General features: G+C 38.6%; 1 protein-coding gene across 1 annotated transcript; it reads right to left on the reverse strand.

Moving 5' to 3' along the window:
- Positions 1–451: 451 nt before the first annotated feature.
- Positions 452–13,101, reverse strand: ercc6l2 (excision repair cross-complementation group 6-like 2; the record flags this gene model as incomplete). The annotated part of the gene is made up of 20 exons (XM_079251632.1): positions 452–1,709; positions 3,052–3,209; positions 4,515–4,669; positions 4,760–5,690; positions 6,765–6,845; positions 7,204–7,356; positions 8,266–8,365; positions 8,623–8,718; positions 8,818–8,963; positions 9,735–9,806; positions 9,886–10,005; positions 10,131–10,247; positions 10,467–10,607; positions 10,721–10,928; positions 11,017–11,084; positions 11,227–11,320; positions 11,484–11,677; positions 11,821–11,940; positions 12,060–12,472; positions 13,074–13,101. 20 exons carry the CDS (start codon positions 13,099–13,101, stop codon positions 494–496), a joined length of 4,611 nt encoding a protein of 1,536 aa, XP_079107758.1. The 3' UTR covers positions 452–493.
- Positions 13,102–13,596: the final 495 nt, after the last annotated feature.

The following is a 13,596-nucleotide window of genomic DNA, read 5'->3' on the forward strand; positions in this document are numbered from 1 at the left end:
AACATATGCTCATGTAGCAGAGTGCATAGTTATTAAAAAAATAAATAAATAAAAACAAATAAAAAAAAAAACCCTAAACTACTCTTGAACTCTGAGTTGCGAGAAAATCAACGGTGCTATTGTGAACGGATTCCGAACAGCATGTGGAGAAGGTGCAAGAGCTCAGAGTTCAGGGAATTGTGCTACTTCACAGTGAGTAACAAATGAAACATCTTAATTTTGCACAATTGTGCAAACAAACATAAGCCAAAAACAGGTAACTCAATTAGGAATAAAAAAGAAGATTAAACAGAGACAGAAGTGTTAAAATACAGACAATTCATCAACATATCAATGCTGTTAATTTTTTTTGCAACATTCTCAAACTATTTTCTTATTATTCAAATAAAAACAAAAAACAGCTCTTAGACAGCACAATTAATATGTTAACTTAAACAATTGAAACAGGTACTAAAAGTAATTATGCATTAAATACAGTAAAAAGTCTCTGGCCTCATTTCCTCCACAGGAACTTCTCATTAGTTTTCCACAGACTCTTGCTCTCCTTCTGTACAGACAAACTTCTTGCTGCAAACTTGGTGTTAATGCAAACTCTCTGCACCTCTTTTGGATCGGTTAATCTGTTGATACTCTCCTCGTTACCCTCATTCAGGATGTCCCAGAAGTCTTTGCAAGCCCCCTTTGACGCTCGCACTTGTGTATTGACCTGGTGTGTAGTTTCTGCATGTGAACTTGAATCTGGATGTAATGTTACTTTTAAAGATGGAGGTTTGACAAGGCTTGTGTTTTGTGACATTGGTGACATGGGTGTGATTGTGGGAGTGCTTCTCTGCTTTCCTGTCTTGGGTTTTGGTTTTAGTAGATCGTCAAGAATGGACGTATCTCCTATCAGATCCGTGAGGAAGGACTGATTGCTGGAGGTAGAAGGCATCTGAGAACTTGGTCTCTGACCTTGTAAAGTTTCACTCATCTTGTAAGATGAATTCTGCTCTTGCACACGTCCTTGCAGTGTGGGTTTGGATAACATGGTGAAGCTGCAATGGCTGAAGTCAGAAGAAGAAGGGGCATCTCTGTCCGTGTGGTTCAGGAAAGCAGCAGCCTCCCCAGATCCCAGACCACTGGTGCTGGCCTGATCCACGCTAAGACCACCACCAGCTCTGTAACCTCCAGAACTAGAAACACTAGCCCTCTTTGTCCTTTTATGTCCTCTGGCAATGCACACCATCTCCTCCTGCTCCTCTGACTCTGAGTCTGGAACATCACAGAGCAGATCGAGTACATTCTTTGGTGATATTTTTTGCCTTTTGGGAGGTGCAAAAGCATCATTTTGAGGGATGTCAGATACAATTTGTTGCACAGAAACATTATTTTGTGGAGTTTTGCGTTTATTTCTGGGATCTGGATTCTTCTTAACGGATTTTGCTTTTTTATTGGCTCTCAAAGGATGCTTTTCTCGATGATCATTCTCTGTAGGAGATTTTACGGCAGCTGTTTTTGTGGATGGTGAAGCAGCAGTAGTTAAAGAGTGTGCTAAAACCGGCTCTGCGAAGTTGCATGTGACTGTATCAGCCAGGTCTGGGTTATTCATTGAGGTGTAGTACTGTCGTAGCCAAAAAAGTCTCTGAGCTGAGTCCCTTCGCAGAATCTCACTGGCAAATTGATGAACCGAGGAAAATTGAAACTTTTCTGCCATTTCCTCCAGTTGTTGCCTACAAAATAAAGACGTAAAAGACATAATGAGGAAACACATCAATGTACAAATTCATCATGTTACAAATTAAATCCCCTCACATACACTGTGAATTTGACCTATACTCAAAAATACAAAGTAAGCACAAGTCCAGATATTGCCACTGGCAAGCATGGGATAAGACACTATGAATGAGATAAAGCAACATCTTAAAAAAGCTACTAGATTGCAGATATTGAACAGGTCTGTGAACTTAACCTAAGATGAATAGTTTCCCACATATTCAGGCTCATATCCAGGCTATAATACAGCAAGAGGTGTTTTTCCTGAGCTCCTGGGCACTCATTAAAACGCTGGTCTAACCAGACGCAGGGACAGCAATACTTTAAAGTCACTGGTGTTTCAGCAGCATTATGTTGGTGATTATTACCATTTGTGGCTTTTCACTGGAAAAACAATAAATAAAAGTAAGGGCAGTAAAACCGGACGTGAATGTGGTTTTTAATCATTAAACAGATAGGTTAATTGAGGCGACATCAATATAACTAGTGTGTATTTTCACTCCCTGGTGAGCCTCTGGGCAGAGAGACAGCCTTCCCCCATAGGGAACAAGACTGGGGCCATAAAGGTGTCTGTGTGTCTGCATATGAGGGTTAGGGAGGGGAAGGGGTGGAGGTGATGCAGCAGGACAGAAATGTGTATAAATGCTATGCATGTGTGAGTGGATGTAAATGCTGTGTAATGTGTGAATGTGTGTGTGTGTATGGACATAAGTGTGGGTTTTGGAAGTCCTAAGGCGATCATTTTTGGTTAGTCCCAGGAGGGCTGCGGTTGTGAAGGGGAAAACTCCTGCACTGTTGGGCCTGATCATAACCGGGTAATCTTTGGCATGATGCTGGGAAATAGGTGGAAGGGAAAATTCAGAGGTGGTCTCGCAATGAAAACACAGGCGTGCACGAACATACCAACAATTATCAGGGCCCAGGTGGGGGCACTCAACACCATGTGCATGGTGAGTTTTAGCTTATTTCCCAGACACTGCAAGAAATACCTTCCTTCTCTCCTTCCCTCCCCTTTAATCCACTCATTCAGTCTCCATTTACTACGTTGGCTCATTTTACTGCTTTATTTTCATTCAGACTTTTCTTTGCTATTATTACAGCTTGTCTTATCAACAGCCATCAAGATCAAACCACACTATCCTCTTTTAACTTTATATATAAATATATCTGTTGGTAAATCATCCCATAAGTAATTTCCAGTCCATTCCCTTAGGAAATGCTGGAAACCACCAACTCTTTTTTTTTTTTCTTTCTGCTGTTTTAATTCTATCTGACTGCAACTGCTTTTTTTTTTACTACCTCCGTATGGCTTTGGGAGTTTCTCCAACAATAACAGTGGTGTGTCCTTTATGGTGCACGCTCTTTCTGGTGAAGACTACTGGATGATCCACATCGGGCCTCTGCAGCTGGATAATAGCAGTGGAAGGCTGACTGTCTGGTGGGCTGGCTGGCAGGCTCTGTCCAATCAAGCAAACGCAAAATTAATAGAGGAAGTCACCGGTTCACTATAATCAATCCTTTTTCACTGAAATTACAAAAATAAATGAGGAGAAAAAGAGATAATTGTAAAATAGTTCTAACTTAGCTAATGACCACAAGTCTTGCTAAATCATCAATAACTTATATTGTTCAGAAGTTCCCCCAGTTAGTGGGATATTTACACACAAATGCAGTTATGACGTAAGTATTCAACAGCACAATGACCAGCTTTGCTCTGCGCGCCAATATGAAGCTACATGCAGAGTTTTTACTTCTAATTTTCTTAGGATGGGCAAATGACTCCCAACAAATCACAATGATCTATGAAATAAAATCTGTATATTAGGTGTGGGACTCCATAACAAAGTGTCTAATTTATTACAGACTTCGTAATTAATTCATCTTGATTAATCACATGTTAATCACATAACAATATATGCAGCGAAAAGCAACATTTTTTATTAGTTTAAATGGATTTTAGTGGATGATTAAATCAAATAATACACACAGATTATAATGTGTTAAACTCAGGCTCTATTAATGTGTGAAAAAAAACACATTTAATTTAATTTCTTTTCAAAGTAGTAAATAAAACAAAATAGAAAACATCCCTGGCCGAAACCAAATTAAAATGTCATTTGAAGTTCTTTAACTAACAGCTCCAGTCTACAACATGTTACAGTACTTTTAACTCTTTAGATATTTTTCTCCACACCCTTCATTAATTGACATTAATATGTGACAGTAAACCAGACTGTGACTTGTGGCTCCCGGCTGGTCATCCAGCAGAGGTGATCACCTTCTGCTCAGACTGTAGCTTAAAGCTGAATGCTGGACCAAGGTTTTAGTGTGTTCTTCTGAATGGGGGGGAGCTTACGCAGCAGTCACTGCTGCTAACAGAGAAGAATCAACGATACGTGCTTTCACATTACTCACTAAAAGTCACCAATACTAACAAATTTTTTTTAGACTTTAATAGCTGCTTTTTCTTTACATAGAGCTGCTGAAAAATCGCTAAATACAGCACCAACATGCTAAGTTTTTATCAGAAGTCTAGTTCGCGTTGGTGTGATCCCTGTACCAGGAAATTGTGCACTGACAAACATTCAGTGATTACATGTACTAATTTTTTTTAATGTTTTTTTTCCACATGTTAATTTTTAAGTAATTAATTTATCGTGCCACACATCTTCAGTGGTGGATTGGATCCATAGGAAACACAACATCAGTGACAATGTACATTTGAAGATCTGCTAAAATACTACAGTGTGTGTTTAATGTACCTCCTGAGTACCCAGTAGATTATTGGCTGGAAGCTGTGAGAACATTCGGCGCTCAAACACATCCCGTACAGCAGCTCTACTGATCAGCTCTTCTGCTTTGCTTCCACCCACTACACGCTGGTTGGAGTGTGTATAAACCACCTCTCGTACATCTCCTGAAGATAAAAAGATTTATTGTTCATTTTGGAATAATGTTGGGATTAAATGAATAAAAACTCTTTCAGAGTTAAACTCTTGGATCTAACCTAGCACATGGTCAATGGTTCCGTTCTTTTCTTTAAATGCCGGGGACGTGTGACTTTTCACAGCTGTGAATGAAACAGGTTTTGATGTTCTGGCTCGTCTTCTCGATGTGCTGGTTGTAGGAGTTGTGTGTTCATCTTCTGAAGATGTGAATGTTTCGATGTCTTCTATGTATATGAACCTTGCCTTGTTCCTTACATTCACAGTTTGTCTCTTTTTGTTGTGGTCTGGCTTTCCCCTCTCCAAAACATCCCCCTTTAAGCACGTCTTTGCCTGCAAATCTAAATCCTCAGATTCATCTGAGTAATCTTCAAAGTGGGGCACTTGTGGAAGTGCAGTTTGGAGCTTATGAGCTTTCTTTATTTCTGGTGAAGACTTTTCATCCTGCTCCCCATCCACGGCATTTTGCTTATTTATCCTTCGTTTGAAACCCTGTTTCCTTCTTACAGGACAGTCATCCTCTTCTAACAAAGAAATCTTGTCTTCATTGTCTCCATGTTTTCTTTCTGATCTAGTGGATATGTCCCAGGTTCCAGTTCTAGATTTGGAGAGACAGACAGCACTATTTCCTGCAAAGGTGGTCACAGAGATGCCAGTTTGATCCTCAGCATCCTTCCCAAAAGAGTTTTCTTCACTGCCCGAACCACTGTCCCCTTCCCCTAACTCTGGTCTTTCTTGGGCCCTTTCTAGGAGTCTGGAGAAACCATGCTGGAGGAGACTCATTTGACCAGGACCAGTGGAAGCATTCCCACTCCTGTTGCCATCATCAGTACTTGGGTTTGAGATTTTTTGTTTGAGGCCCTGCACCTCCTCATCCATTTCACTCCCACTGCTGAAGTCTAGCACATCTCTGGGGATCTTTGCTGCATCTTTGGTCCTCTTGGCGGCCTCATCATTTGGTACTGGTCCAGCTGTAAGTGAATCTCCAGGTTCCTTAAATAAAACAGTAGAAATAAACTGCTAAAGAAAAAGCATAAAGATCCTAACAGAAGGAAAGATGTTGTGCAAGAACAATTTTTAAAATGCGGAAAAAAAAGCATATATGCTGCACGAGTGGTTTAGAGACAAAAATAAATTCACTAAAAGCCTCCAAATTAGTCTCTTCTGTTTTTTATAACATCATTAAGTGGATATGTCCATCATGAAATTTCAACCAGGAATATAAAACAGATGTTTTCCACAAATAAATGATAAAAATAAACATCAATGCAGCATACGTTCTCCACCATGATGTAATGAAGGAGCATTCCCCAGAGTCATGTGAATGGTCATTTGATTGGCCACCAATGGAGTAAATCAGTTTACAAAATTTTCTAATTTCAAGACTCTTTCCAGGTTTTAGTGTGTGCATGCTTATAACACTCAAGCCTCTTTCAATGCATGTTAAGGCACCCCAATGTATTCTGTGTTTTTGCAAAAATCTGAATGGTCTCAGTGGAGCTGCAGGGCTGTAAAAGGACAGTGTGCTCTAGAGTGTGGGCCTGTTTGGGAAAAGGATGATAAGGGTGTAAATAAATAGCAAGAAAGTAGAAGACAGGCTTCAGTGTGGTCTGCTCCTTCCATTAGGTCAGGCAAGTAATTATATCCAGCTGTTTCCAACAAGATCAGAGAGGAAGTGAGACAAAGACAACCTCATCCTTCAGTGTCACCGTAACGCAAAGAGATGGAGTGTAATATATTTTCTGTGAGCCAAGAGTCGAGTGGTACCGCACTTCAGAGTCCGCTGAACTTCATCTTTGGACTTTAAAAATGAAAAACTTAGGTAATCTGAATTTAAGAGACTGCTGTAAAAGGATTTTTATTTTTACACTAATGGGACATTAGTGTGCTGAATAAGTGATACTCAACAGGCTGGCTTGACTGACAGAAAAGACTGTTTGGGGTATGCCCTCTTTCACGTGGGAACAGGCGGCTGAGTTGGCTGCATGGGAAAGGAGATGGAATAAAACGATGGGAAAGATGACCGCCCTCAAGTTCTGGGCATCTGAGAACGGCAGAGCTACTCACGCCATCTCCTTTCGTCTCCTCCTTCTCATCACATCTGTGTGTTCTCATTGTCATCACGCCAGCCTCCACTTGTCCTTCTCGCTAACAGAATGAGACACGCATTCATCAAAACATGAACAATTTCTTGTCCAACGTCATCTCAGTGTTGTAAGAATTGTCAACAAAGGGTTCAGGTTTCACACTGTAATTTTACTGGGCTTAACACCGAGAGCATTTATACAGATATAAGCATCATGGTTGTGAGTCACTCTTTACTGTATCCTAAAGACTTTTTTTTTTTGGGGGGGGTAGAGACAGGAATTTGCAAAAGTTTTATCATCAATGAACATAACATCCCGAGAGTTTCCAAAAACATAAAAAAAACTTCATAACAATTATATTAATTTATATTATAACTTATATTCCTGGGAAACAAATGAAGACATGTTAGTTATTTTACCTCAAGAATCCTGCGGGTCAGACATGTTCCTTGCGTCTGCAGCCTGAAGAGGTTTTTGATCCCAAATAATTCACCTTTTTGGACATCATTCCCCTGCACTGCTTCAAAATACCGCCGGGCGCTCTCCTTGCCAACAACAGAGCACTGCAATTGCTGGTGAAAATAAAAGTATGTGGTGTCAGTTGTGACATTTTACCATGTGGAAGAAGGTTTGTGTTGATTCCAGAGAGAGAATAGTAAAATTCATTGTCTACCATTTGGCACCATATGTTGTTGTTAAGAGCGATAACCAAAGACAACGCTTATTTTGTAATCCATTCACAAATGATAAAATGATTAAGTGAACAGATTAAAGATCGGACAACTAATGTTTGAGCACAGCAGATATGGCAGACGTTTTATATTAAATATACATTTGCAAAATAAAAATGCTTGAAACCTGTTTCTGAAAAAGTTCTGCCCACTATAAATTTCATGCCAGCAACGTTGTCTGGTAATAATGGAGACATTTCTCAAGGGGCATGTTTACCACTGCGTTGCTTCACTTTCTTTTTTTAATAACACTTTGTAGACGTGCATGAACAAAAGAGAGCAAATTCTGTAGAAGAGAAATCTTTCTGATCCAAGCCTGAAATTGGAATATAGGAAAGCCTTCAGGGATCACGGCTCAACTCATGTTCTGTCTGAGAGATCTGTTATTCCTTAATCACAGCAGTCTCTCACACAGTGGTGCTGTCCTCTCCAGTTTTACTGTCAAAAGCCTCACTGGAATACTCTTTTTTTTTTTTTCTTTTTTTTTTTTTTTAAACCCAATTATGTTGCAGACCTGTTGCCAATTAACTTGATTAGTTTCTTGGAAGTTCCACCGACCAAGTGTGTGTGTGTGTTTTCTTTTGTTTTCCTAGCATTACACAACTTCTCTACTCTTTTGGTGTTTCTCTTTTAAAATGTTATGTTGGAATTAAACTCATTAAAAACATGTTGAAAATGTTAATGTAATCAGAGTTTATATATCCTGGAGCAAGAGATCATATTACAACTTGTTGGTCATCTGTGTGGTACCTGTTTGTAAACTTGTCTGAGGTAAATCACCTCCTCGATAGTTCCCAGTGAGATGAGCCTAAGAACAGTAACGTCTCTGCGTTGGCCAATTCGATATGCCCTGGAAAGACAAAGACACATACAGACACACACGCACACATCATGTTAGTGGAACTAACTCATCCTAATGATCTAAAACACTAATGCCTATTTTTTGGAAACTGCATTCAATGATTACAAATAACAGAATATTATTATATAGTTGGGTGTTTTTATGTAGAGAAATTTGTGATACTCTTTATATGAAAGTGCTTTACATCTAAAATTTGATTTGATAAACAGAGAATATTTATGCAGCTGATCTGGCTCACTACTGACCTGTCAATGGCCTGAAGATCATTGGCTGGATTCCAGGTAGGATCAAACAGCACCACCACATTAGCACCTACAAAGTTGAGGCCAAGGCCACCTGCCCTAATACAATAATAAAAAAATAAAAAAAAGTCAAGCTTTCTGCAGTTTTCTCAAATAAACTAACCCTGAGATAATTGATTTTTGTTATTTCCAACTAACATGGTGGAGACCAGGCAGAGGTTTATATGAGAAGAGCTGTTGAAGTTTTTGACGATCTGGACTCTCTCTTTGGCTTTTGTGGATCCATCCAACCGACTGAAGTCCAGTCCCTCTGCCATGCAGTAGCTCTCCAGCACATCCAACAGCTGACAAGTTAGATACACAGTAAACAATTAATATAAGGGTTCAGACCACATAATATAATACTATACAAACACTGGTGATCTCTAAATTCATTACATGTATACATCCATTGAAAAGGCAAAGAGATATTTTCAGATTAAAAAATACCACTACGTCAACAAAACTTTATTCCCCCGATGATATTCAGCATTTAAAATGTATATTTATACATATACCACAGGGGTATATGGGGTAATACACAGGGGTAATACTAACCCTAGCTCATTTTCAAATATATTTCCTAAAAAAGCAAAACAAAGGGCATGAAAATACGACCTTGCAGCAGCTGCAAATATTATTACACGGTATCAGGTGACAGCAGCCATTAGACACCGCAGAGTCTAATTATCTTTAACACTCAAATAGTTCTTTCAATATCCTTAAGGCTCACCTAGAAACATACTGTATGTCACGAAAAACCACAAAGGTTCTTGCTACTATACTCTCTGTCAATCAGTTCAGCTTTTAAAGAAGTGGTGATTCAGCTTTGCTTTCATGCAAACTGCTTTGTTCAAAGATGTGATCAATTCAAGCTGGGTGTGAAAACATCTAACAAAAACACTTCAATTCTTTTCAACACAAAGTCCTTTTAACCATACATTTTTCTAGTGAAAAAAAGTCGTATCTAGAAATTCAACCTGGTGTTATGCATCTTACATTCATTGTATTTTCTTTTTCAGGTCAGTGACAAAAACTAATGACTCACAAATAACTCAGCCGAGCATAGCTGTTACCTTGGTTGACAAAGAAAAGATAAGGACTTTATTCTTCTTTTGCAGATAGTATTTGAGCAACTTCTGCAAAACCTTAAAGAAAACACAAATGTGTTAATCAACTAGCATTGACACAGCAGAGAGTATAACAGCTAATACTTCACTGACGTACCCTCATTTTTCCACTGTACATCGGGTCTGAAAGGGCTTCAAAAGCTTCCTCTTTGCATCGCTGCACAAAGTCTGGAAACTTCAAAAAGACTTTTGCACAAACTGAACTCACATACTTGTCCTAAAAGACATGAATAAATTCCTTTAATGAGTAAAATAAAAAACAAAACAAAGAAAAACTACAGATTCTGAGCAGAAGATATCAACAAGAGAACCCTGTCACATAGAGAACAAGATCATTCTGACCTGTTTCTTGCTCGTGCCCGGTGTAGACTGAAGCAGTGCTGCGTGGTTGGCAACCTTCCTCATTATGGCCAAGTAACTAAAGTAGAGCTCCATCATGCGAAAACCTTCTGAGTTTGTCTGCAAAAGAAGACATTTTAATAATTTATGACAGCAATACAGTTAAGGAGGAAATTGTATGTTATGTAATTTAAAAAAAACAAAAAACAGCACTTTAGAAAACCAAATTTTAAAAGTCCTTTAAAATGTTTAATATGTCTGAATAAAGTCGGCATTCTATACAATCAGACTTTACTCAGCAGACTAAAAAGTATTGTAAAGCAACAACATAGAACTAACCTTATAGCAGCAACCTCTGCGAGTGCGCCCACTTTGACAATCACATTTCTCTGAAGACCTCAGCAGCAATGCTACATCCTCTGTGTCCAACACTGCCTGATACACACTCTGTTGAAAGTCTGTCAGAGTGCAATACACCACCTAGGACAAAGGCGTTTTGGAGAATAATCTAATTGTAACACACTGGGAATGGGAACTGGAAGTTTTTAAACAAGAAAGATACACTACAACCATCATGTCTGAGTCATTTTTACCCTATCATCCTTCTTTGGTAGTTGTTCTTTGATGAGTGATTTAGTTCTCCTGAGGAACCAAGGTGAAATCTTCCTAGCCAAGGCTCTGACAGTATTCCTCCCAGTGGCCAGGGCTCGTTTGGTTGCACTGTGTCTCTGCCCTTGTTCAATGGGATCTGAGAACTTGTTCTTGAAATGTCCTAAGCTGCCCAGACAACCTGGAATGACCCTTAATAGAATAGCAAATATTTATATAACGGCACCAGTTTCAATGCAGGAATTTACTGAAATGTGTTTGTAATAAGCAGTTAACCCACCAGTCCATGACACACCACAGTTCCTCAAGGTTGTTTTGTAAGATGGTGCCAGTGAGACCAATTCTGATCTGATGGAAACGTAAATGCAGGAATCAGAAGCTTGGCCTGAATGCAAAACTCCTGGGCGCTAAGGTATTACTCTGTATTTCTTATACAGTTGAACATTTGTAGGAACTTTGTGAAACAGCATAGAAACAAAGGCAATCTTACCTTACATCTCAAATCCTTCATAGCCTGAGTGATCTGAGAGTTTGGGTTTTTTATTTTATGGGCCTCGTCAACAACTACAGCAGACCAGTTTAACCTGCAGGGAGGGCAACAGTATTTTAGTTTTAATGTATTAAAAAAAAGACTAGAACTAAAAAGATTCAATCCATACACACACACACACACACATACATACATAAGCAGAAAAAAATCTCAAATTTAACAGCATGCATTATCCTGTATCTACTATTATTATTTACCCATTAAATTGATCCAGATAGAGGCGAAGAGTCTCATAGGTAGTGAGAGCGATTTCAATGCGACCTTTCTTGATTCGGGCCAGCTCCTCTTCTTTCTTTAACCCGTGGATCACCACACATCGGAAGTAACCCCATGTGTCCAGTTCTTCTTTCCAGTTATAAAGAACCGAAAGTGGGGCTACAATTAGGAACACCTAGAAATCAACATATAAACACTTAAATTGTGCTAATGATAAAACAATAATTGGAACTGTTCCACATAATTAAATGTACCGGGCAAAAAAACAAACAAACAAAAAAAAACCAAACAAATCTGTTAGTTTATTTCAGTACGCACTTTTTTGGTATTATTTTGCTTGTTAGGGGATATCTGGCTCTGCAGAAACTCTGGCCTGTTTCTCTCAATGTCCTCCCATGTGCCTGTTTTATGTAACACAGCAGCAAGGAAGCCAATGACCTGTGATCACAATGTAGAGAGAATGAAAGCAAGACAGCCACGTAAAGAACAAATGCTCACATAAAAACTTTAAAAAAAAAAAAAAACTTAACATGTTTTGTAGCTCATGTCTTCTGTACCTGTACAGTTTTTCCAAGGCCCATGTCATCTCCTAGAATACAGCCAGTAGACTGGATGTAGTTCTTGTAAATGAACCTGATACCTTCCCTCTGGTAATCCCTTAGGTATCTGTTGATGGCATAAGGAACTTTGTCTTCATCATTCAGAACAAGGGGGATGCAGGGACCAGGGTCAGTCACGCTGTCAGCAAATACAGGTTTCTCCTGGGTTAAATGGCTTAAGACCGGTTTCAAGAGCTTAAGCACTGGTATGGCTTCCTCTTCTTGTTCCTCCTTTTCTGCATCTTTGGTGAATGTCACCCATGCTGTGTCATTATCATGAGTAGAGGTGGTCAGTCGCTGGATAATAGCTTCCCTCAGGATCCCATCTCTTGAGTTTGGAGCTAGGCAGCAGTCGCCTTCATGCCACGCTGCTGTGAAATACGTTTAGACTGGTTTAACGTATACACAAAACATGAATGCATCAATACAGAAATCTTTGTGAGACGAGCTTAGCAAAGAACATGTAGAATTGTTTACATTTGTTCTAACAAGCCAATGTCTCATTTTATGTAGAAAATGCTGATTCAAACGTGTAATGTGTGACTATGATAACGTCAGACTATACTTATAATATGATATAATAATATATAATATTATGTCGTGATAAAACTTCTGATTTATACCTTACTTCAATACAAAATAAATCAACGATTGGTGCAAAAACATAATAAGGCCGTGACATACTTCAGTATGAAAAAAAAAAATCTATGAAAAATAAAAGATTACAGAATATACAAAGAAGAAGCATTTTAAAGAAAGGGTTAACCAGAAATGATCGTTTGAAAGGGTTTGAACATGTAAATCTACCACACTTACAAACTCTGTTAAGCATTGATAGCTAAAGCTAATCGATGCATATAAATCCGAAAACTTAGAAAAACCAAAAACAGACAAACTGCAAAAGCTTTTAAAAGTTTTATGAACTTGAACACATAAAACGACTGAAGTGCAGAATAAACATTCCCTGCAAACCTTTTTCAGCAGCAGAAGTTGCAGCCATCGTGATACATCAGTACTCCTGTCCGGCTAGCTCTGTAACTTGTTTGCTAAGGTAATTAAATTAGCTTAGCGAATACATACTAAAAGGAATTAAGAAACTCATATCGCCCAAATTCAGTCAAATATAGCTTCTCTCTCATTAAAATCTTACAGTTTACGAAACGCGACACACAGAGAAACATCACAAGTTATTTAAAATGTTTATGTATTTTATTGACTGTTGCCGCATTTTCGACATTTAGTACCCATTCGAAATAAACGTAAAAAGTGATTTGTGTATTTCAAATTACTGTTGTGTTTATCATTATTGTTCATGTGCTCATTTAATTATCTGTGTATATTTCTTTTTGCCAAATGTATGCGTTTAAAGTTGTGTCGAAAGTGCTGCGCAACACCAAAACTGACAACACCGGTGATGTACAAACAACGCACTGACATTTAATTATATTTAAGTGACTAAATGGTAAATTATGTTAAATGTTAAAGTTAAATGATT

The sequence above is a fragment of the Telmatherina bonti genome, assembly GCF_933228915.1.
Source record: "Telmatherina bonti genome assembly, chromosome: 13".
Classification (NCBI taxonomy): domain Eukaryota; kingdom Metazoa; phylum Chordata; class Actinopteri; order Atheriniformes; family Telmatherinidae; genus Telmatherina; species Telmatherina bonti.